At 53.7% G+C, this 24,857-nt stretch overlaps 1 protein-coding gene across 2 annotated transcripts; it reads left to right on the top strand.

Moving 5' to 3' along the window:
• Positions 1-6,828: 6,828 nt before the first annotated feature.
• Positions 6,829-22,490, top strand: LOC309440299 (uncharacterized protein). 2 transcript variants are annotated; one of them, XM_082053807.1, is made up of 5 exons: positions 6,829-6,936; positions 17,277-17,747; positions 18,828-19,157; positions 19,322-19,488; positions 20,298-22,490. In XM_082053807.1, exons 1-5 carry the CDS (start codon positions 6,870-6,872, stop codon positions 20,340-20,342), a joined length of 1,080 nt encoding a protein of 359 aa, XP_081909933.1. In that variant the 5' UTR covers positions 6,829-6,869; the 3' UTR covers positions 20,343-22,490. The 2 variants fall into 2 exon arrangements, with proteins under 2 accessions (XP_081909933.1, XP_081909934.1); XM_082053808.1 differs by having other exon boundaries at positions 19,627-22,490.
• The last annotated feature ends 2,367 nt before the right edge of the window (positions 22,491-24,857 follow it).

Below are 24,857 nucleotides of genomic sequence, written 5' to 3'. Positions count from 1 at the left end.
TGGTTTGGCAGCCGTTCGTTGGCTTCGAGGTGACATCTGGTGGTAGCTTTTTATTAGTTCTCTTTTTGGGAGCTAATCCCAGCACTGAAGCGACTGAATTCTCTTTCCCCAGAAATTTCACCTCTTTTCCACTTCAAAACAAGATACACGTTGTCTCTGCCTTTATCCTGCAAATAAATGTCTTACTGGTAATATCCATGAGTGAGTGTTTATCCCATGGGCTGGTGCAAATATAGCATTCAAATATGCCAGTGTGGTTCGGTAAAGTTACATCTCAAATGGAAACACTTGTATAGTACTTCCTATGAGGTCCTGTGATGTATGTCACAGATTATCCCTTTTTTGAGAGGGAAATAAGGTAGTTTTATCATCCCTCCTGTGGCTTTATCTTGAAGGCAAGGCCTTAATTTGGAAAGTGGACAAAACAATGTGTTTTGCTGGTGACCGTGTGTGTCAAGAGCAGAACCTTGGTCTGAGAAAGTCCCCTGTCACTCCTCACAGCCAGCACAAGGACCCCCAGCAAATCTGCGGCCTTAATACCTGCAGAAGATGAGCAGCTTTTGTCTCCCAGAGAGAGGAAAATGAATATTGTATTAGAAGACTCATGAAAGGGACTCATCAAAGCCAAAGTCTTGCAGATGTCACAGTGTACTTAGTTCTGTCTCTGTCTTGCACCCCAGTAGGGTCACACAGCCCGTGAGACCGCAGGCAGCTCTGCCCATGGTGGGTGTTCCCCCTCCTGTGGCTGCTGCCCCACGCAAACATCAGCCACTCCAAAACACTCCTCTCCGCTCTCGGACTGACTCTCTTGCCCAGGCAGATCGCTTTGGCTTTTTAAACATAACCGGTTTGGCAAAAGAGCAGCCAAGGGTTAACTCACAGGGTGGCAATAAAAATAGACATAAGAGAAGTTGGGTGAGAGCAGGCAGGAGGGGGAATTCTTTCCCCCAGGCTTTGGAAATGCCCTGGAGAAGGGAAGTTCAGGAGATTTCTCCTTCCCAAGGAGAAATACTGCAATGTAGACATGTAACTTCTGCCTCTGCTGTAGCAGAGCAGCTGTTTTCCCCGACAGGGAGGTTTTGTGAGCTCCAAAATGAGACTGACTGTCTAATGGGGATGTCTAAATGGGGATGTCTTTCTGCCCTCCCAGGGGAACAAGACAGTGGTTTGACTTCACAGCACTGTGATGAGATTGGGCACCTTAGTGATTTAACCCATGGAATACTTCATGTAATAAAACCCAACAAGAACAAACATCCCTTTTAGATAGGACTGGTCAAATTCTGCTCTGATTTACACCCATGGAGATCTGGAGTCTTGTCACAGGAGCTAGAGGAGAGGGTCCGGGTGGGACTGCCTGGAATTTACCCTTGTCTAATGACAATGCTGTCCCTTTTCTAGCCGTTGTCCTTGGTGGACATTTAACAGGACAGCCATGAAAAGTGATCCCTTTAGGCTTTTTAGTCACACACTAAACCGCTTAGATTTCAAAAAGCATCTTAACGGGCTCCCCTGGAGACGCATCCTCCCACCCGTGCCTCCCTCAGCCAGCCTTGCAGTGGCCTTTGCAGCCCAAGGTGAGGTTTGCTCACCGGTGAGCGGGCACGTCCCACCGCTCTGAGCAGAACGCGGCACAGCTGGGGCTGCGCTTGGACCTCGTGCTCCCTCTCATGTCATCACCATCCTCCTGGCAGCAGGGAGGGCTCTGTGGGGGCTGCCTGCACACTGTCCTCCGGACAAGGATTTACATGCACGGTGATGAAGAACGAGATTAACAATTCTGTCTCACCACCGGTGTGGGCAAGGCAACCAGCGTGTCCCTGAGCACAAAGCCATGCTGTCACGTCAGCTCAAACCTGGCATCACATGTCTCCATACGAGACCTGGCAACTATGGGTTTGTCTGAGCATCTTCCATGTTCCTCTTCAGGAGGCTGGGCAGAGCCCAGGAGAGGCTGGCAGCAGCACCAGGCACCCTGCCCGGGGAACCAGAGAGGGCTTGAGCTGGGGCAGATGGATATTCCCATTTAGGCAGCTGCCCTGCTGTGACCAGTGCTATGGTCTTGTGCTCTCCTGCCTTCTCATCACAACCATCTGCTGTCCTGGCGTCAGCTCGGAGCCTGTCCACGCGGACACGGTGCGTGGCACGGCTGGAGCCAAGCTCCTTGTGGTACCACGGGCATGGAGCAGCACATTGCAGGCCAGCTTGCTCCATCCTGCCCCACCATGCTCCCAGCCACGCGGCTGTGCAAGCGCCAGGGTGGTGAGCGAGCACTGACCCTGTGTCACTGCTCCTGGGTGGCTTCAGCCCCAGGGACAGCCCATCAGACCCTGCTCCAGCCATGCACCCTGAGGAGATGAGAAGCAAACAGTGAGACCCCAGGGCAGGCCTGAGAAACACATCTCCCCCCAGCAGCCTCTGAGTTTTTGGGTTGTCTGATGCCAAAATACCGATTTTGTGGGGGAAAACCTTAGATATCTGACAAAGATGTATTCCCAGTAACAGCCACCAGAGTGCAGAAACATTGGTACTAGCTTGCACCATGGTGGATGCCCAAAGAGGCCACACAGTCCTGTTAAGCATCCAGGCCACCAGCCCACGTGGACATCAGTCCCACCTCTCCTGCCCCATGCCAAGGCCCAAAAGGGTTCCTGCATTGCCTGGTGCACCGTCCTCGCTCCCAAGCTAAGCCAGCTCCTCTCTGGGATTAAAGCACAGCTTTTCGCCTCCTCTTGTTACACTCCTCACACTTGCTGCCCTTATGTCTGCAATTACAACGGTGCAGAGACCCATTCTGGCACTGAAAACAGAGACATCAGCCACAGCAGAGCTCTTCAGCTTGTCCCCCCAGCCACCCTTGGCTTGGGTACCCTCAGCTCTGCCCCCATTCCCCCAGCCTGGGCTTTGTGCAGAGCTTCGAGCGCCCAGCTGCCATGGGTCCCTGCTCAGCCGTGTGGGAGATCCTGATCCCAGATCATTGTGACCCCAGATACATTCAGGTCTCCCAGCTCCTTCATTTCTTCCAGCTCCCCCAGTCAGCAAAGCCCCAGTGTTTATTATTCTTTTCCCAGATTAGTTCTCTGCATCCAATGCTTTGCTGTCTCATCTGCTTTTTTTCCTTCGGTTTTGTTTTTCCTGTCTTCCTTTGCTAGGCCACAAAGCTGTGAATGGCCCTTGGAAAGAAAGATGAGTCAGGACAGATATGCAGGGGGAAGACAAGCTCCCAGCCTTGAAGTCAGGTTCACCGCCTGCGTCACTGGCGTTAAAAATAGATGAATGGCAGTGCTCTTTGCATTGGGAGAGCAACGGCGGAGATGTAATATCCTGGGCTGCTGAGCAAATGCTCCCTCTCTCTGCCTGCAAGTCACCCAGTAGCATCTTCTGCTCTTTGATAAAGTCTTTTTTCTTGGCTCTGACTTGTGAGATTTAATTTGCCTTTCATAAAAAACTTTTTAAATGTTTCAACATCAGGGAGGAGGGGAATGACTCACTTTGGATTAGCACTTGTGCTCCTGTCGGTTTGCTACCGGCTCTCTTGCGAATTAAAAACCCCTTCAAGTGCTGCGTCATCCCGCTTTGAGAGCAGCCCCTTGCCCCGTCCCACAGTGAAGTGCTTCTGGAAGATGAGAGAGCAGCTGCCTGGGGATGATATATTGGCCTGTCTACCCCAAGACCAACTCCAGTCCTGCCCAGCCCTCCTGAAATATCAGGTTTGCGGGGTGGTACGGGGCAGGCTGGGATCTGCTGAGCTCTCTGAAGGGCAGGGTGAGATGTGTGCCAGCGGTGCTCCCGGTGCCCAGTGGCAAAGGGCAGAGGACAGAGAGGGTGACGCACAGAAATTGAACCATTTGTGTGAGCCCAGAGCCCAGGTGAAGCAGCCACATGCCATCCCGCTGGCCACAGCTGCCGTCCCTCTGCCCAGCGCTCCAGCTGCTGCCACCACTCACCTCCGGGCTGTGTGGAAGAGGCGATCGCTCCTCAGATCACACTGGGGCCGCGCTGGTGTGACAGTGGCAGTGGGACCAAGGCTGTGCTGCTGCTCTGCTCACTCGGGGGCACACTCAGCTGTGTTGTAGCCCAGGTAGGACACAGACAAGCACTGAGCTTCAGTGTCTCTCCCAGGGCCAACATTTCCCTCCCTGCTACCTGTGCCCTTACTTCCCCTCAGCCCTTTTGCTGCCACTATTTTCCACTCACTTGTTTTCTATTATCTGCTTCTTCCTATTAAATTAGCATAATCAACATTATAATCTCTGGTCTGCTCCGTGCTCTGGCTGCCGGCCAGAAATGAAAGGACAGGAGCTAAATAAAGCCACTGCAAGAGAGAGCGTGACACTGGCAGAGGTTGATGCCATGTTTTTCAAGCACAAAACTTTCTTTCAGAAGTTATTCTAAGTCCTCAACTCCCATTGCTACCCAGACCTGTCTGGTCTACATGCTGCTTAGGTTTGCAAGGATGTTTTCAGTCCTCCTCACAAACAGCCCAGGACAACTATCCCTGAGCAAGTCAGAGCCCTTGTACAGCCCACATGGACATAGGGGGCTGCTGTCTGTTATCTGAGGGGAGTATTCTCGCTCACTCCATGAGAAAGTAGCTGTGCACCGGTGGGATGTTAAAGTGTCCCTTGCTTTTGCTCCCTTCTCAGGGTAGGAAAGCGGCAGTGTCACCACAAAGACACCATCACGCCGTTGTGGTCTCTTTTCTTGCTCCCAACTGCCCCTTCCGTGCTATGGAGAGCCAAAATTGCCTCATTAGTGTGTTAAGCATAATCCTAATGAGTGTGGAGATCAGCTAAAGTAATAGCAGTGACCTGCAGGGCGGCTCATCTGCCCAGGTTTATCGTGCTGCTCACAAACCCCTCGGGGAGTGCCAGCCCAATGCTCTCCCTGTCCCCCAGCTGTTGAAGATACCCCGTGCCACGTCTATACGCTTAATTAAAGCAGAGGGACCAGGTAACCTTGGCAACGAAGAGCTGCTGTCTGTAAGCCAGCTGAGATGGATATCATTTCAGCATCTCCAGAGACCAAAGGACAGACGTGAGTCAGAAGCTTGCAGGCATCAGACATGCTCAAGAACCGAGGTCGCAGCCAGAAGCAGCGATGTCCCCTGGAGCCCATGTCCTCCCCAGGGGTGGGTGCCAAGGGTGTCGAAATGCCCTGGTCCCTCGCTGGTGAGATTTGGCAGGTTCTGAGGTGCCGGGTCACGTGGTGCTCACTGTGGCACCAAGAGCCCAATCCTGTCTGGCACAAAGGAGGCTTTGCTCTGCCGGGCAGCCCAGTGGCATCTAGGGGAGAGCAGAAGACTCTTATCACTTAGAAAAAGTTGTAAATGTGTTTAAAATAATTCCCTTTTGAACTGGGAAATTTGTATAAGCCAGATTACTTCTGCCTTAACAGGATGCCAGAAATGGTATGTCTGGTTTGGGGGGGTGATAAGTGGCAAGCAGCTACAAACATATTTGCAATGAGAGGCTGAGATTTATTTTAAAGAGATGGTAAAAGGCATGATCGGTTCTGCACCAGATAGACCCTCTTTTCTTATACCTGCCTCTGGACTGTGGGCAGGATGTATCCAGGAGCCCAACACTGAAGACGAAAGGCAAGACCTCTTGGGGAACAAAAATATCCATTTCCATCTTCCTCCTCTGTCCTGTGGTGCAGATACAGGTATCGGGTTGGAGAAGGGGACCCACAGCCCCACCTCTGTCAAAGCAGCCTGAGAGGGGGTCAGCAAGGACCACACCACTATGTGGGACCCTCGGATGCCTCTGAGGTCCCATGTTCTCTGCACCTTATGGGCAAACCTTTCTAAATCAGAGAAGTCCTAAATCTTCCTGCTGTTCCTGTAAGAGCTGGTGGGGCAGGACAGGAGTGCTCACACCAGCTGCACCACATGAGGCTGCAGTCAGAGAGGAAACACCATGACAAGGAATTTGCAAGGAGGTTTTTGGTCCTTCCAGAGAGCAGCCTTGGTGCAGGGTGCCTGGCTGGGCACCAGGCCAGCACCAGCTTCATAATGGGGTTTCCTCTTCAGAAATGCCAACTAGAAGAGTGTGGCCAGACTTTCTGAAGGATGGCTGCTGGCTTAACCTTCACAATGCCTGGATGGGTCCCACCAGCCCCCAGGAGGCTGGAAGGGATGTGGGACCAGGGGCTGCCCCATGGGCGGCAGAGTGCCCTGGAAAAAGAGCTGTGGCACCCTGGCCCTGGCAGCATCCAGGGCTGCTCGGAACAGCTCTGCATCCAGCTCTGCCCACAGACCCTGGTACCATGAAACAGTGCTGGGGCCCCAGAGTGATGCCCCGTGTTGGGCTTGGCTGCTGTCCCCATCCCTCTATGGGGCAAAAGTGGGGTGCCAGGCTGAGCTGGGGGTGCCATGCAGGACCAGACCAGGGGATGGTGAGGGCCTGGGCTGGGGTCACTTGGACCAGCATGGGATGACAGGGTGGTGCAGGACTGGGCTGGGGATGCCCAGCACACGGAAGGACCGGACCGGGGGTGCCCTACACAAACCAGGGGTGACCAGTTCGAGGATGCCGGGGCCAACGAGGGGCTGGACCAAGAGCGTCCTGCCCCAACCGGGGATGCTGGGGACCAACAGATGATGCCAGGGGCGGTGCCGAACTAGAGCGAGAGTGCCGGAGACCAACCAGGACCGGACCGGGGGTGCTCTGCTCGAGTGCTGGGTACCGAACCGGGAGGGGCGTGGGCGGTGCGGGGCCGGCCGGGGCTGCGGAGGGTGCTGGTGGTGCGGGGGCTGGCGGCGCTCCCGCCCCGCGCCTCCGGGGCTGGGGCCGGACCACGTGCCGCCCGCCCCGCCCCGGCGCCGCCCCGGTGCCGCCGGCGGAACCAGCGCGGATCGGCCCAGCATGGAGGGGACGCGGCGCACCCTGCTCCGCCTCGCTGCCGCCTGCTGCCTGCTCTGCGCCCTGCCAGGTACCGGGGGCGGCCGCCCGAGGGGCACCGGGAGGGCTGGGGACGGCCCGGGGGGGCCCCCGCGGCGGGGAGCGCAGCATCGGGGGCAGCCGTCGGGGCAGCGCCGGGGCGCGGGCGCCTCCGCCCGCCGGTGGGGCTGGGACAGGAGGGTCTGGGGAGCCCTCCCTGAGGACGGAAGCCTCCAGGGAGCAGCGCCCCGGCCCGGATCCCCAAACTCGGGCGAAGTGCCCGCGGCCCCGGCGCCGTCGCCCCGGCGGGCGCGCAGGTCTGGTCGCCCAGAGATGCTCGGGAGTGCCCGGGCGAGCCCCGCGCTCAAGGCAGCGGCGAGGCCGCCCGCCCCGGCCTTGCCCATACAAGGCAGCTGCAGGCTCTGCTCCCCCGCCGGCGGAGCCGGGCCGGGTTCACCTCCCCGGCCCCATGGGGAACCCGAGGGGACGCGCGGGGAGCGGAGCAGTGAGCCCGGGGGCACTCGCAGCATCCAGCCCTGCGAGGCCCCTGTCTCCAGCCCTGCAGCTCTGGGGTGCCTACAAGCCGCTGCTGAGTTGCCCACCGAGGGGACCGCGGACAAAGCCCGAGCTCTGCCGCCTCCCTGCAGGCACAGGGCGCCCATCCCGCCGCGCTGTGGGAGAGGAGGCGATGCCGGCGCGTGGGACAGAGCAGGAGCCAGACCCCGGCCCCGGGCAGCCTCTCCCACGCTGTGTTTCAGCTCGGCTCCACGCGCAACATGTCCCCACGTGTGCAGGCACAGTCTGCAGCGGGGCGCTGACAGCCCCATCCACCGAGACCCGCCGCATGGCGGGGAGTGTGCCTGGAGTTGGGGGGCTGTCGCCATCCCCCGTGACCCTGGCAGTGACAAAGTCTGAGCTGTCATTTAGGGGCTTGCCTGGGGCTCAGGAAGTAAATATGTTCCCTCTTTGTGGCTGAGAAAGCCCCTTGGACAGACTCCGGTCAGATCACAGCACAGTGACAGCAGCAATAAGAGACAGAGGGGTGATGCAAAGACACTGGGTTTGTAATAATTGGGGCTGGCAAAACCCCAGCATAGATGCCCACAGGGCTGAGCCCCCACAGCAAGAGCAGCGCTCAGGCTGAGGTTTTAGATGTGGTTTAGCTGGGTTTGAAGCTGAGCATAGGGACACAGTCCCACACCAGCCCCCTGTTTGTGGGCAAACCCGTGGGTAACACTGTGCTTCCCGTGCGAGTGTGGCTGCGCTGTGGCAGAGGAACAGCTCACCAGAGGAACAGCTCAGGGTTTCCATCACTCAGGGAAGGAGGAGCTCGGGGCTGCCACTGGCTTCACTGGCCCCATTTCCTGCCCCCAGCACGCTGGGGTTCCCTCGGATGCTCCCTGCCCCAGCTGGCTCATAGGAGCCCTCACATTGCGAAGTCCAAGACTGAAACTGCTGGGACATGCCAGAGTTAAAGTTGCACTGGATTTTTCCTTACATGTTTCATTCTTAGCATCCCAATACCGAAGTCTTTTCACAGCCTCAGGAAAACGCATCTATGCAGCCTTGTCCTCATGGATTTTTGGTCCACTAGCTAAGCCCAGCCACAGCTGAGAGAGCAAATACTTTGTGAAAATAGGTGGCATGGAAGAGAGAAAAAACTGCCCCAGAACAAGCACAACCCTTAGTGAGACACCAGAGAATCCCAGCAGGACAGTGGTGGGGGAAGGAAAGGTTCACCTGGAGACTGGCCCTGAAGTCAGCAGTCCCCAAGCCTGTCCAACACCAGGCTTGTCCCAACCCCGCAACCCTCTCTGTTCCCAGCTCAGATCCTGTTTGCCCCCCCATCCAGCAGTGCCTGCTCCCACTCCCCAGCCAGGTTTGCTGTGGGGCCGCAGAGGGGCTCTGCCCACCCCAGCCTCTCAATGCAGCCTTTCTTCACTGCCTGCGGAAATCCACTTCCTCCAGCACTGTTAGCCTTACAAATAAAACCCCGGAGTAATTTTGGTCTGGGCAGTTTGCTGCCTTCCCCTCCTGCGCTGAGCTGCCTCACAAGCTATGGGGATGGTGCAGGACCAGGAGCAGCGCGAGCATATGAAGGCCCATCTGTCGGGACCCGGGGCCGGGCAGCGTGTCCCCTTGCAGAGCCCCCCAGCTCATTTGCCATGACTGTTTCCCCTTCTTTGCCCAGGGCAAGGGGCAGCGCGTGGCCCCAGCCCCACCCTGGCTCTGCTGCACCCCGAGCGGAGCCACAGCTCGGTCCTCTCTCCATGGCGGTACCTCCAGCTGTGTGGGGTAAATACCGACCCTGCACCCCCTGCCCAGCCCCATCGTGTAGTGCCATTGGTTTTTGATGCTGTTTTTGCACATGCTCTTCCCCCAGCCCCAGCTGCCTGGTGGATCTTGGCTCCCTGCTGCCCTTCCAAGGCCTGACCCGTTGGGCAGCACTTACCTCCTCCAGCTCCCTTGGCCACATCCCTCCGGGCAAAGGGGAGGGGGGACAATCCAAAGCATAGAGGCCCCTCTCCCTCCTTTCTTTCCACCCAGACCTTCTTGATGGGCAGAGGGTGCTCTCGCTGCAGGGGTTTCCAGCAGGCTGCCTTGCAGTGATGCTGGCTGCCTCCTTCCCCACCACGCTCAGTGGGGCAGCTCTCCTAAGTCTGAGCGCTGCTGGAGTCCGGGGCCACATCCATGCACACACTCGCCCTGCATCATCCGAACTGTGGCTCCTCAGGGCAGAGCGTGTCCTCCATGGCCCATTAAACCCGTAGGTCCTGGGGGCTGCTGGGGCCTGGGCAGATTTCCTTATGTCCAGTCCCCCCCTGCTCACACCACACCAAGCTGGAGACCAGGCTCCCTGCTGACATGGGGGCTGCTATTAAGGCAACAGGCTAATTAATTTTCTCCTAATGATGTGTTTCCTCTACTGCAGCTGTGACTCCCAAGGTAAGCTGGCTGATGCCAGAGCTCCCTGCTGTTGCTGTATTATTTGGGTTATGCAGCCCCAGAGAAGGGCAGGTTTCCCAGGCTTCAGGTGCCGTGCGTGTCCCCAGCAGCCTCTGGGCAAAGGGATCTTCATCACGGCTCAAATCCTCCACCAAGGAACAAAGCAAACAATGTGGGGAGCCTCCTGGGCACCTTCTTGCCATGCAGGATTCTTTGTAGCTGCATGAGGCCAGTGGAAAATAACTGGCTGGTGTGACAGTGGTGGCTGAGCAAGGCAGACTGCTCTCCCCTTTTACCCTGCCACGGGAATTCGGGATACGCCCCCCTTCCATCTAAAGGGGGGATCAGTGATGGGGCTTCATGCAAACCTGTGGGAAAGCCCATTTTTTTGCATCTCTCCCCGCCCGGCTGGGTGGGAAGGGCTCCCGTGGCAGGGCCAGGCAGAGCGTGCCACCCGGGGGGCTGCGTCCTGCAGCGCTTGGGCCGGCACTGTCCCCCTCCCCATCTCCGGCTCTGGCACTGCTGCCCGCTCTGGGCATGTCTGTGCTGCATTTTGGCTTCTTCTAGTACTGAAGAACCTGTGCTCAGCATTTATGGTGCCGTTTCCAGGGCTGCTCATCTCTGCTCTCACAACTCTGGCTCTGCTAGGCCACCATCAGCTGGTTGTCCCCATCCCAAATGCTGAGCCACCAGACAAGGTGGTAGCTCTGGCACGCTCCTGGCTCCTCTCTTTGCTCCCCAGGGGTCAGGTTTGAGGCCAGGCATCCGCAGGTGCCCTGGGGAAGCGTCCTCCTGCCTGCCCGGGCAGGCTGGGCGCTGGGCTGTCGCTCCCCAGCACTGCGCTCACTCAGCACCCCATATCTAATCTGAGCCCTGTCTCGTGCTCGGCTCGTGGCCACCTGCCTATCGGGCTGGAAGGAGCTTCTTGGTCAGGAGACCCGCTTTCTATTCCTGTCCATTACTGCAGCCCTTGCTTTGCAGCGTGCCTGGCCTGGCCGCTCTCCAGTGCCACGCTGGGCACCCAGCACCCCCAGTTCAGTTCTCCCCCCCCGCCCAGTTTTGCTGCCTGTGCAACAGGGCACAGCTCAGCTTGCAGAAGCCGTGAGGGGTGCAGTGAATTAACTTGCTGCTGTGCAAGAGATTCGCTGTGGTCCCCAAACAGGCTGAGAGGTCCGATCCGTCCCTGCGCCCCACGCCCAGACTCCTTGCAGCAAGTGGAGCCCGTTCAGCCTCCCTCTGCCAGGATGGAGATGGGCACAGTCCTGACATCAGCCCTGGCAGGGAGAGCGCTGGAGTCTGCAGCAAACGCAGCCCAGTGGCCTCCTGACTCCATTGAGGTCCTGCAAGGCATCACACTGGAGCTGAGCTTACAGAGCAGTTGCCCTTCGTACCGTATCTGTGTCCCTGTGCTCGCGTCGTTGCAATGACATTGTTTGCACTACAGCATCCCTGAGTGCACCTGGCACCTACCTGGGGGGCTCTAGAAATCTCCTCTGCCACTTGCATTTTTTTTAATTCCAAGCTTTGAGTTAAGACGACATCAGGCTCAGCTGGTATCTAATCAGCAGCTCCTCCAGTTCTGCTTTTAAATGAAATTAGGAGCCTTGGTTTTAAATCCCACTATATGGTTTTATTTGCATTTATACTCAGGCTCTGTTTCCTTGAAGAGGTTGTTTAATTACCGTTGGTTGGTAACCATAAAAATGTAATAACTGGCAACAAAAGATAATTTCTACACCTAATGGAGTACTTTGCTAAGCAAGAGGATATAATATAATTGCGTAAATACATATAAGTTGCAGCTTATGCTGTTACCTTTTAAACATACTAATTTTGCATTTTACTAGGTTGTTTGTGACTTGAGCTGTTACATATGCTTCAATGAAAACTGAATTCAGTTAGTGCACAAAAATAGCATTTTAGAAGGGTTTGGGTGCCTTTCCAATGAATCAGAGCAGTGGTTTGACATGCATTCTGTAGGAAGCTGATGTGAGGTGCTGTCTGCAGGCGGTGACAGCCGGCACAGGAGGATACACCCGCACCAGGGAGTCCTGCTCCCACGGGCCCTTCCGAAATCCTGGTGGATCCTTTCGTCTTTGTGCTCAGCTCTCCCCTGGGTCTCTGTGCTCCTCCTCCAGGGGTGCCTGCAGCCTGCACCCCACTGCCCTGCTCTCCCTCGAGCCTTGGCAACCAGCCTCCGATGCCTTCCTTACCTTACACAGCTTTCCTACAGCTCACCCTAAGAAGGATTTTAGAAATGGTGGTAAAGCCTATGGTTTGAATTCGGGTTTGTGTTGGCCCTCGGGGAGCTCAGGCTGCTGTTTCTGGCTGAGACAGGAAGGAGGGTGCAGAGGATGCTGCTGGGACTGGGGCAGGAGGGTTGTGGCAAGAGCTTGTCCGCACGTTGGTCCAGCTGCTCTGTCTCGCTGCCTTGTTTTATTCTGAGAAACAGATAGATGGTGGAGTGGCTGCTGTGGCAGAGGATGGCGGAGATGTCCCCGCTCTGCGTGGCTGCCCTGACACAGCAGCAGTGCTCTGTGCTGCTTGTGCAAACCTTCCTCAGCCCCTCGCTTGGCCCCAGCCCTGAAACTTGGGCAGGGAGCGCAAAGCAGGAACGGCCCCATCTCCTGCAGAGCTGGCTTCCTTCACGCCTCTCCGTTATGGCATATTTATACCACGTCTGCTCTGGAGCTGATGGGAGCTCCGGCTGGTGTCTGGAGGTCCCTCAGAGCTGTCACGCAGTGCTGGAGAGGGGCCGAAGCCATGGGCTGGTGCTCAAACCCTCCGTTCCCTCGCAGAGCAGGGAGAGTTTCCCACCCTTGTCCAAGGCAGGGGCTTCTCAGCTGGCCGCATCTTCCTCCCTTGGGGCCGCTCTCTTCCTTTGCCCCTCTCGTTTCCCAGGCAGAGGTCACTGCGGTCAGCGCTGTCTGATGGGAGCTGCCGCTCCAAATCCACCAGCCCTGCCCTGCTGTGGGCTGGGATCGCTGGTTCTCACCACGCGCAGGCTGAGCCCGGTGGTTGGCACCGATGTGGGGCAGGAGCAGGGCTGTAGCCTGGGGACCACCAGCCAGCTCTGCTTTAGCAGGCGCTGCAGCGTAACCAAAGCAAACCCACCCTTGGTTCCCCATCAGGGAAACAGAGATACTGCTATTATCAGAGCTCTTGCTTCCAGCTGGTCCTGCTTCCAAACTTGCAGTACGTAGTTGTTTTATTATGGATCCAAAGGTGACTGCACCTTCACCAGCTGTCTTGAGGTGCTGCAACTGCCAGGCCTGGGAGGATCCCAAAAAAGGTGAAGCATCCACACCAACTCCTTCCCTTTCCACCCAAGACAAGAGGTGCCTGGTTGCCACCTGTCTCCAGGAGCCCATGAGGGTGATGCCGTGGGCAGTGCAGCCGCAGCCTCCCTGGCACATGGTGCAGAAAGCAGAGCTCCTCCAGGAAGACGCCAGAGTAACGAGCTCTGACCTGCGTCTCTATAAGTAACTGATAAACAGCTAAAAACATCATCAGTCAGTGACGGGAGCAGCAGTGACTGCGCTGGGGATTTTCCGACCTGCTGGGCAGCGAGGATCCAGAGCAAACCGCAGCGGCTGGTCCACGTGGGGTTTGCTGGGTCTCATCCAGCAGAGCCGGGCTCTCCTCAACGCTCCGCAGGGTTCGCACCGGAGCTGCGTGGGAACGGGTTGCCTGTTTAGGTGATAAGACTGCGGGAAACAAAGTTGTGGCATTGCAGAAATGGTGTAGCAAATGTTAATGCAAGACCCTAGAGGAGAGTATTTTTATTTTAAAACAAAACTGAAGTAAAACTTCGCATTTGCACTCCTTAACACACACATGCTCACAAATACCAAGTTGCACCTGTCGGGTATGTCCCCAGGTGCTTTGCTCGGTGGCTGTGCTGGCTTGGGATGTGCCCTCACCCCATAGGAGCTGACAGACGGTGATGGTGACCTTTTGTCTCTCTGTCCCCGAGTGATCAGGATTTACTCACTATGCTTTGTTTCCTTGCCCTCTTAAGGCTCTTGCCTTGTTCTCTATCTTCCCACCATCATCTCTTAATGGCTTGAGTCTTTGTGTTAGCTTGGTTTAAGCTCTCCCTTTTTCCAGGCTCTCCTTTGTCTTGTGAGCTGGGTGTGCTGTGATGTGCTGGATGACCTGCTAATCCAGGTGCCATCAACTCCTGCCGTGCTCAAAGGCCCCTGAGCGGGACCCTGCTGCCCCAGCGGTTCCCCTTCCTGCTCCATGCCTGCCCATTTTAACATCTCCTTTGCAGTTCTCTACAAACCAGGTCTTACACACCACAGCGCTGTGTTAGGCCAGACCCAGGCTGGCTGCTGCTACAGCACAAGGTGCAGAGGTCCTGCCACCTTCCTGTGGGATGCAGGGCTGGAGCAACACGTCTGTGTCGAGGGTTAAGATTGCGGGGTGACAATAAAACCCTGGCAGATGTATTGTTAAACCCCTCTCCCCCACCCAATTCCCCTTTTTGCCCCTCCCTCTCCCCCCTTCCCACTCAGGACAGGCGATCGGGAGGAAAAGAAGGACAGGGAGAAGAGAGTTGGAAAAAATTAACAATGTTTTACTAATGCTACTAATAAGAATAGAGAAAATAATACAAAATATACAAAACCAATCTTGAAAGTCTCAGCAACTGCAGAGCCGGCACCCACAGTCCTGGATTAGACTCTGCAGCCAACCGGAGCTGGATTCAGTCTGTCACTGGCCTCAGTTCTCAGGGACGACTAGCAAGGTCCTCTCCTAATGTCGGCCATAAGCAGAAGGGAAAAGGCAAAAGGGAAAAAGGGACGAGATCCTCGTGATCTCCCGCTTTTGTATGAAGTATTCACATGAATGGAATGTTATACACAGTTGGTCAGTTTCTTGGTCACTTGTTTCTCGTTGCCCCTCTCGCGAGATGTCCATCCATGCTTATCAATAAGTTTGCATTCCATTGCTAGGTTTACCAAAACATGTGTCTGGTTCTCCAGGAAAATGCAGTTAATATGAAGCTTTAGCTGACAGGTAAATTCACTAAAAGAGAAACTTGTTTTTAACAAAACCAGGACAGTCTGCCCGGGTACCGCTGCCTTGGCGGTCGCGGACAGTGGGAAGGAGCCATGTGGCTACTTAGGGAGAGAAGAGCTTAGGGAAATAACTCCTACAGCTAAATCTCCCTCTTGCAGACAGCGGGGAGCTGTGTGTGGAGCCGTCCTTATTTGCAGGGCAGGGGGAGCTGCTTGTCCCCACAAACCCTCCTGTCCCGCAGCACCTCCTGGCAGGGATGCGGGTTCCTGACGCTGGTGAGGTGCCCTGGTGTGGAGAGCGCAGACTTGCCCGCGTTCCCCTGCCTTTCTTTTTATAGCCAGAAACTGGCAGGACTTTCTCAAACTTGCGCAGGCCTTTGTGCAAAACAGCTCTCCCCAAATCTTTCCTCCGCGTGCCCCCAGGCTCAGTTTGCCACCCCCCGGGAGGCTGTCCCAGCCACGGGCCAGCTATTCAAAGCGGCACGTAGCCCAGCACCCCGCTGGCCGGGCACCTGGCCACCACCTTTCCTGTTTACCCCACGGTGACAACGCAGCTCTGTGTGCGTCTCTTGCTGCGTAGGAGCAGGTAGCCGGCTGTTTACAGAGCGACATCTGCCAATGCCCAACCGGTCAAGAAACCAGTTTCTGGCATAGCGCTATTTGTAGTGTTGCTTTCTCTGAGAGACTGCAAATAATAAGGTGTAGACATTAACACCTCATGAATACATTTAGCTTTCCATTTAGCTATAGCTTTATTCAGCATGACTGTAGATAAGGGCAGCAGCAAACAAAGCTTAAAGAACAGTTTTTAAAAGTACCAAGGCCTCATATTTGTTCTGAAACTGTTTTAATTTCAGGGAACACAGGCTCTGGGGCTGCTGGGATCCCACCCAGCAGGCAGCACGCTGAATAGCAATACCGGGTTTGGGGCTGGAAATTGTCACATGAAGAGCTGTGAGCTTTGGCGCCTGATCCTGGGAAACGCAGCGCTCAGCTCTTTTCCTTGCAGGTGTTACTGGTGTAAGCATATCCCATGCCTTAGCTCCATTTCAGAGAGCAGCTTGCCTTGTTTAAAGGCACGTTGGGCCAAAGACAGCTGGATCCAGGCGAGGCCAAGGGGAGCATCACTTCATGGTGAAGTTGCCCCAGCTGGGGGTCCCCTTGAGGGCTCGTTCTCCGAATGTGCGGAGCGGGGTCGGGGTACTGCAACGGGCTCCTGAGGGAGGCGCGTCGTGTCTTTTTTTAGGGCTTGTTAAGTGCTGTGACTGGAGAAGGGCTCTGATAACTGTGGCTGTTCTGAAGAGCTTTTAAAAACGGCTGAGATTTCCCCAAAGCCTTCATATGAGAATGGGCTGCTTTGTTGATGGATGAATGTTTCTTGGTTATGGCATCTGCCTTGGATGCTTCTCCACTGTGCAGAGAGTGAGCATGAAGATGTTTTTTTTTCAGTACCTTTATTTTTTTCTGTAGTTGCCTTGTCACACCTCTGTGGCTTGGGTAGAAACTTGAACAGAAATCATCAAAATACTGACCATGTGATGTTTTTAAAGTGGCTGGAGAGTCCATCCTGATATGGCTACATCATTTTTCTGTTGTTTTGTTTTTGTTTTTTTTTTCCTGTTTACCCCCCCAAAAACCCCTCAGAGGATCCGTGTTTATGAACAGGCAGTGTAAGAGCCTTGTGGTTTTCCTCCTCCCGCCTGTCTAGCGGCTGTGGATCCACCGGGGATCCCTCCTCCCTGCAGGTTCCCCCTAGAGAAGCCCTGTTTGCTGTAATGAGAGACTGAGTAGGTCCCCATTTCTGTGACAACAGTCGCACTTTGTGGTGACGTGTTCATAAATACCTCGTGAAGGCAGCTCCCAGAGCTCCCTATGAGCTGTAGTGCTCTCTTGCTACCCATTTCACCTTTCCCTCTAGCAGCAAGCCCACGCTACTGCTAAGATGACTAGCAATATACGCTTTATCCTTGCCAGACACAGACATTTTAAAGATCACTTTTCTATACTTAATCGGGCCAGGGGATCTAGTTCCAGTTTTTCCCCACTTATACTTTTTCTACACCATTTCTGCCTCTTTCTCAATGAGCCAAGGAAGATTTATCTTATCTTCCGGTCTCAGGTGGTACTTTAAAATGAAACAAATCCTCTAAAAAGCTTTGAGGTGCTCTAGTGTAGAGGGTTATTGATACTGACCCCAGAGAACAGGAGCACAGGGTTTGACAGGGAGGAGGGTAACGACAGGTCCCCTAGAGCAGGTCCCTGCCTCAGAGAGACCAGGAGGACAGAGGAGCTATTTGAATCCCTTCCCCAGGTGTGAACCTGTGCTGGATTTGGAGTGAAGGGGACGGAGAGGGTCAATGTTTCCCCTCTCAGTGTGGCATCTCTGAAAAACTCATCATTTCTTAACTCTGTTCCATAGGACACAGCCAGACGACAGCAGAGACCTTGGGGGCACCGTCACCTTTTCTTAGCACAGCACTAACCTCGCATCAGCCAAAGGAAGCCTCTGACTTCAGCCCAGCGACTACCGCTGTTCCTGACACAAGCCTGGATAAAAACTTGACTGCTGCAACGCTCAATGCCACTGGAGCCCACACGACGGAGATGGAGGATGCCCCCATCCCTACCACCCCCATGGTGGGCACCAAGGCTGAGGGACCACAGGCTTCCAGCACTGCCAGCCCCGCAGACGTCACCGTTTCACAGGATGAGCACCACAACATGAGCTTGTCAGTCAACAGTAGCACTGAAATCCTCCCCACCACCCCAACTGCCAGCACTCTGGAAGACAACCAGCCCCACCACGAAGTCACAGAGCCCTTCAGCACAACAGAAGAAATGGATGACGCCAGCAGTGCAACCCCCACGCTTCCTCTCAGCAGCGCGCCGGGTGAGGTTTTGCCTTTACTGCCTGTGTGGAAAGTCCTGCCCCAAGGATGCCCAACCTGGAAACTTCTGTGAACTCTCAGGGGAACTGGAGAGAGGGAGAAAAGTGGAATGAGCCATTAAGCATGTCCAGTTAAGTGGGACTGACTTGCAGAGGTGCTGCTAGTTCAGCATCCTCTTTGTAAACCCCATTAATTATGGTATTAATTGTGCTGGTGGCTTGCTGATGAGGATGTTGATTGTGTGCGGGGAAGTCTTTAATATTCCTCATCTGAAACACTGTGCTTCAGCAGTGCTGCCCAACTGGGCTCTTCCCGCACCAGGGCTGGGAGTTCAACAGGAGCCTTCCCTGCTGCCTGCAGAATGGGGCAGCGCACCCGCACTTAACACAAAGCATGGAGATGGGCAGGCACGAGCAACAGCGCATCCATCCCTGGGCAACCATGGGAACCCCTACCGCACCTTCAGATCCCTCTGGGCAGCATGGTGACAGGTTACAGCGGGTCTCTGATCCCAGTCTCACCCACCTTGGGGCCTGCCAGGCTGTCACACGCCCCTGATGCAAGGCAGATGTTGATTGACCATCAGTTTGCATGGTGTTGATGCACAACTGCATCCTGGCTTGTGTCATGGGGCCCTGCTGTTCTGTGATGCAGGGACGCAGCCTCAGGGGATGCTGCTACCCAGTCCCTGGGCAGCCCCTTTGTGCTCCCGGTGAGGAGGGATGAGACCTTTCCTGGTCTCTTGCTCTGGGATTATCCCCCGTTCTGTGCAGAGCTGTTTGTGGATTCTCTGCTTGTCCTTTGTCCCCAGAGGACAGGACTTGTGGGCCCAGCTGAGACTGGCTGACATGGCGGATTGGCACATATGAAAACCAAGAGGACTCTCTGCACTGTGGTTTATGGCATAGCCCAGCTGTGGCTGTGCTATAAGACCTGCTTGCTTTCCAAAGGGTTGTCAATAACCCGCTTTGCCTGTAGTCCCAGTAGTTTTCCTTACAGCCTTGCTTCCATCTCATCCAGTCCCACAGAACTGTGCACTTGCGCTTTATCCTTTGAAATAACTGCTTGTTCCTATTTTGCAGCAACAACTAACAGCTCTCACCTGGGGCCTTTTGATGGGCAGACTGTGGGGCCCACAGCAGCAAGGTCTGAAACCAGGCCCGGAACAAGCCCTGTGGGTGCCACGGAGGAGAGCACCGTGGAGCCCAGAGCCTCGTCTGCTCCCACCTCCACTGCAGGGACCACGTCCTCTGCTGCCGCCTCCAGTACCATGACAGTGACACCCCGTCTGACCAGCTCCATGTCTGCCAGCACAGCTGCCATCCCCACCAGCACATCCACACTGGAGCAGCCGTTAGAGCCCATGCATGAGAAAGCTTCTGTGTTGGATGTTGGTGATGATGAAAATCCAGGTAAATGCTCTGCTTTTGTCCCTGCTCTCACAAAACATGGCAAAGGGTTGGGGCTACCTCAAATTGCCTCTCAGTGGTACTGAGCAGAACCAGAAAAGACAAGGCTTTGCTACTCCAGCCCTTGAAGGCTCTCCTTTGGCCTCATTCCCTTGGTATCCTTGCAGAGCTACCCAGTTCTCCTTCGGCTGATACGACGAGGGCTGATCCCTTGGTAATCACCGTGATCTCTGTCTTCATTGTCATGGTGGGCATCCTAGGCCTGGTCGGCTTCTTGAGATACCGCCAGCACAACAGCCGCATGGAATTCCGGCGCCTGCAGGACCTGCCCATGGTGAGTAATGCCCTCAGCCCAGCCTGGCGTGGTCCGGCTTGCTACTGGCTGCTTTGCAGTTACCCAAAGCATTGTTAATGTAGTAGAAGGGGATTTGCAGCAGCAAGAATGCTGATCACAACTCCTGTTCCCTCTTAGGTCCCTCTCCTTCCATCCAGGGTTTGAATCAAGACAGCAAGTCTCAAGGTTGGCCACTAAAGAAGGTCTCTGCCTTCCCCTCACTCTGCAGGGGAATGCTGAGAGGTTAAATAGAGAGAGGAAGGGAAGTTCCATCCAAACTTCCCCTGAAATGACACCTTCCTAGCCTCTCCTCCTGTACTTTGACATACTTGCTTTGTGACTATGACAAAGCAGATTCTGTGCTCTGTTCCTGAGGAGGCTGTCCGTCTGTCTGCATCTGACCCCCCGGGGATGTAAAAAGATATGAGGGTTTCAGAGGCTGGATTAGCTCTGGGGAAGCTGCACCTAACTCACTGTGCTATTTGGGACAGAGGAGTACCAATTCCCGTCTGCAGCTACCAAGCAAGCTGATGCTGTTTCAAGCTGAGTGGAGTTTTCCACATTCCTGCAGCAGACAGGCTCTTCCTACATACACCTCTTCTGTCCAAAAGCTGGAGCATGAGGGGAGAGTGACAGTCCAGAGATCCAGGAATTGCACAGGGACAGCATTCAGGTGGATTGCTGGGCAGATGGCCACCCAGTGACAGTGTGGATGAGAAGGCTGTGCTGCCTGCATGGCACTCTTCCAGCCTGGCACTGGATGCCATCGTGCAGACGTCTCATTAAAGCACGCTCTTCTCTGCTTCTAGGATGACATGATGGAGGACACCCCTCTCTCCCTCTACAGCTACTAGGCAACCAGCCTGGCCGGCTGAACTTCCCAGAGGAGAAGGCCTTGAGGACTTGGTCCCAGATGATCTGCTGAGGAATGAGGGGCTGTGATTTGCACACAACTGAAAGATCCTTTTCAGATGGCTTTTGGTTTTAGACATTTTAAATAGTTCAGTGTTGAAGTTTTTATGCTGGGAATCACAGTCCAAGTCTGGCCCTTTTCTCCAGGCTCTCCTCAAAACAATGCCCCAAAGATGTGCCTCCTCCTTTTAGTATGGTGACCAATTAGCCAAGACAACCTTTGCCTTCACGTTCTGCATGGATCTGTTCTATCCACCTTGGCCGCTGCTGCTTTCAAAGGAGGTGGGCAAGTGATCCATACAAGAGCTGTTAACACTGGTCATGTCAGCACAGTGCTAGCAAAGGGCACTGCTGTTTTCTGAGGGAGCCAAGGATGTGGAAATCAGTCATCTTGGGCCCCCTCTCGTTCTGTATTTTTAAGGTTGTTTGGTTTGGTTTTCTTGCACTTTTTTTGTTCCTGTTTCAGCTTTAGCCCCAGGATTGGCACTGCCCATCCTGAAACACCTACCAGGAGGATGTCAGACTGCTCTGCTTCCTTCCTACATGTGTATCTTTTCTCTTTAACCAGGGAAAAACTGTTTTGTGGCCACTGGAGAAGTGCCCTTGCTACTTGATGTTGCTTTGAAGTTTCTGGGAGGAAAATGAACATAATTTTAGCTTAACAAATCTCAATAGAACCTAGTCTGTTGCCAATTAGACACACTAATTTGGCTTCACCAAAATTAGGAAACTGTGTCTCACGTACTTGATGCTTTCAGCATATGTGTAAACTCCTTGCCCAGGCTCAGTCAATGTTTTGGGCCATTTCCCTGCCTGGATCGACACGCGCCTTTCCTCAGGTACCTCCCATTTTGCTGCTAGCATCTGGTTGCTGAAAGTTGTTGTACAAAACTGGTACTGCATTCTCCCTCCTCTGCTATGCAAGGTCGAAGCTCCTTTTCCTTCTGATGTTGGTCTTTGAGCTAGTTGGCACAAGAACAGATCCTGGATGTAGGTGCCTTCTTCCCTTTCCCTTTCTAAGTGTTAGGCTGATTAGATTCTGCACTTTCGCCTCAAAATATCACTGCTGTAGACTACATCCAAGGCTCTTGAAGCCCCTCAAGGAAACCCACAGACCAGAGCCTCTGAGTGTGAGTCAGGATCTTTTGGTGCACTTGCCTCAGAAAGACCAGTGTGCGTGACATGAAAGTCTTCATGTAATTAACTCCTGCTCCTGTTTCCTAATTCACATTTGACTGCTGGTAAAGCGAAACACATGCCTTCTCTCGAGTGTTTGATTTTTGACTAAGCCAGTTGCTCCCTCAGGATACATCAAGGGCTACAGATTATCTACCACATTGCTCTTACAAGCCTCAGTCTCTCCTTTCAGTAGCAACACTCACTGACCCCACAAAGGACAGATACCAGGCCTTACTAGCAAAATTACCTTTTTTTCCCGGTGTTGTTCTTGCTTGTCTTAGCAGGGAAAGGGGAATTTGCCCACCAGCAGAGCTCAAATTATCTGCAAAGCCCAGAGATGGAGCAGAACTGGTCTGGGTCAAATAGATGAAGTGGATAGTGCAGCAGTTCCTCCTTCCCGCGTTATCTTCTGAAACGGCTGACAAATGGCTGCAGCGCAGTTTGGGTTCAGCTGTTGGCTTTGGCCTTGCATCTGTTTACTGTAAGGATGCCCAGCAAAACAGGGAAGAAGGGTTGGTTCTCTCCTACTATGATTGCATGGAAACTAAAGGGCAATTGTCACAACTCCAGAGCTTCTGTATCAAGCATTGTCTGCACAGAGCAATCTCCCTAGCTACAGACTTGTTTTCCCAGCCGGAGGGCAGGGTGCTACTGGTTTTTGGCACAAAGGGAGGCAAGTTAGTGGTGGAAAATAGAACTCCATCCTGGCTGAACTGGTGCAGGCTGGCAGAGCTGGAAAGTGTCTCTGCACACAACTGAAAGGGCAGGGGCTGGTTGTTCTGGTTTCCCGTGCGTCACTGTCCAGGGGAAAGGGGTGAGCAAGAAAACTCACCCAACACCAAAGTGCAACTTTCTTTGTAAAATATGTTAATAGTGGATTTTTTTTTTTTTTCTGCAATAAAGTTACAAATGCCAAAGGTGTTCTAGTCCTCATATTTTCATTGGAAACATCTAACTGAAAAGCTTTTGTAGATCACAATGAATCCTGTGATAAACAGCAGCTGTTTGGGGTAGGAAGACTCACAGAGCTGACACCAGTGAATGCCAGACAGCTGTAAACCACAGCTCTAGGGGCTCAGAGGACACCAGCCCCTGCTTGTGTTGCTTCTTGTCAGGGTCATTCCCTGTCTGGGTTGACTGAGATTAATTTCTATATGGTTAAATCAGATTAAATGTCTTAGAGAACCACACTAGGCCAAATAATCTAACATAGACCTTTAAGGACTCTCTTTCCTTTGCCTCTGATTGAAGATATCCTTATTGTCGTCTATTGTCAAGTGTAACCTCGAACAGCCAGCCTCTTCCAAACCTAAGTAGCATCTTCTGTCATGCTTCTTTCTATAGTACAGAAGACAAAGCAAACTGAAAGGCATGTACTTCTTTTTGTGTAGCTTTATAGCTGTTTTGAACTCTTCCCTTTGGAGCTCAGACCCACAGGGAGGTAAGCGCTCCTGGTTGGGTTCAAAAGCCCGGCTCTTGCTACAGAGCTGATTAGAGTCTCTCCTGAGCGAACAGTCTCTCCCAGCTGGTACAGTACTTGGGCAAAATCACCCACCTCATGTCATAGACAGTTTGTGTTACAAGACTTTATACTGCAAAAGCAAAATATGGTGAGTGAAAATAATCGGTCATTTGGTTTATGCTGTTTTTGAAAGAGTTTCCACAAGGAATCTAGAAAAGCAAATCCCTAGAAGATCTAGAGCAAAGGGAGAGCAAGTAAAGACTTCTAAGCCTAGCAAAGTGCTTGCTGAGTAATCTGAAGACTTGGGGGTGAACTCTAAACCCTGCGGACATTTCAGTCCTGTCTCAACACACAACCATGCAAAACAGAAGAACTAAGTAACAGAACAAACACGCTTCAACTAAGCCAGTTTCCTCAGGTCTGAAGTCAGCACTGTTCTGGTGGTTTATGTTGGAGTTCCCTGTCTGTGTTCTGCCTTTTTACCACCAACCCCACTTGGAGCTGATTCATTCTTTGCAGAACAAACTGTTGAGCTGCCTCCTTAGAGATGTAGCACAAAGCAGAACTGCGTTGGAGAGGCAGCAGTAGGACAGGCTTGTGCAGGCAGCCGCCCTCCGGAGGCACCAAACTGCCTCTGCCCAGCCCGGTGATGCAGCCCCTGAGCTGGCCAGGTTTGGAGATGGACCATGGGCCTGTTGGGTGGGCTCCATCTTTCCCAGGCAGCAAAGCACACTGACAGAACCAGAAAACAACTGCTGCCAATTTCAGCACGTCCCCTTGAACACAACCTTTGCTTTTGATGAGGCTTAGTTTTAATGCCTCCTAGGCTAAAGCACAATTACATTATTAATTAGCAGGGGAACAAGAATCAAATTACTTATGTTTAAAGCTAAAAAAAAAAGAGGGAAAGAGACACAGATAAAAGAAAAGCAGGGTTTAAGATGCACCTGCCTTCTCTGCCCTCCCTTCCTCCTTGCTCCAGACTCATGTTTTGAAGGGAAGGGGATTTGAGCAGCTGAAAAGCGAGAGTGTTAGGGCTGCTGCGCCAAGGGCAGGGCTACCTGTGCTACGTGCCAGTTCTCTGCCCACACAGTTGTCCTTCATGGCTCAGTGCCTGGAGTTTACCTTTAGACACTGTGTTCTCACCATCGTGTCACACTGCAAGTCTGTAAATAAGGCTACAGACAGTGTTCAGAGACAGAGAAGCTGCCGTGAGGAGCACTGGAGGGGAGAAGGCAGCGTGTGGAACTTATAAGACCAACAAGTCCATGAGGCTCTCCCGTGGATAGCAGTCCCCTGCGCTTGTTATCGCTAAAGCAGAACAGAAGAGACCTCGCACTGATCCGGGCGGCAGGAGCGCAGAAGCAAGGCAGGGAGGCAGAGCAGTAAACTTTCAGTAATGAAGGCTACGAAATGATGCATAACCTGGGAAGCTTTTAGCCAGTAGCCAAATGATGTTCTTCTCATACCCAGGGGAGAACTGAAAACGCCTCTTGTCATTTCCCAGCCACCTTGGAAGGAAACAGGAGACCGCACACCTCCGCATTCTTTATACTCAATTTTCTGTGACAACGTTAAATTCAGTAGAAGTGTGGATTTGTCATGGCAGAAGGGGAAGAGTTATTCCAAATGCACGTCCTGAACCTCTGCCAGGGATGCTCCCATCTAATTGCTACCTCTGCTTTACTGAAGTGGGAGAGATATCTTCTCTCCACTCCTCCCTTCTGTCTCCCATAAAGAGAAAATAAACCATTCCCTTCCTGTCCATAAAACAATCAAATCTGTGGTACTACTGATATGTAGCTAAGGGATAAGC

This window comes from Streptopelia decaocto (genome assembly GCF_964273445.1).
Source record: "Streptopelia decaocto genome assembly, chromosome: 5".
Taxonomy (NCBI): domain Eukaryota; kingdom Metazoa; phylum Chordata; class Aves; order Columbiformes; family Columbidae; genus Streptopelia; species Streptopelia decaocto.
Note: the sequence above shows the minus strand (reverse complement) of the source record. Positions and strands in the feature narration are given on the sequence as shown.

Bases quoted from the DNA above. Each gene is read 5' to 3' on its own strand.
- LOC309440299 (XM_082053807.1), top strand. From the start codon at position 6,870: ATGGAGGGGACGCGGCGCACCCTGCTCCGCCTCGCTGCCGCCTGCTGC. The intron at 17,748-18,827 runs GTGAGGTTTTGC...CCTATTTTGCAG, and splicing joins TCCTCTCAGCAGCGCGCCGG to CAACAACTAACAGCTCTCAC. The intron at 19,158-19,321 runs GTAAATGCTCTG...GTATCCTTGCAG, and splicing joins TGGTGATGATGAAAATCCAG to AGCTACCCAGTTCTCCTTCG.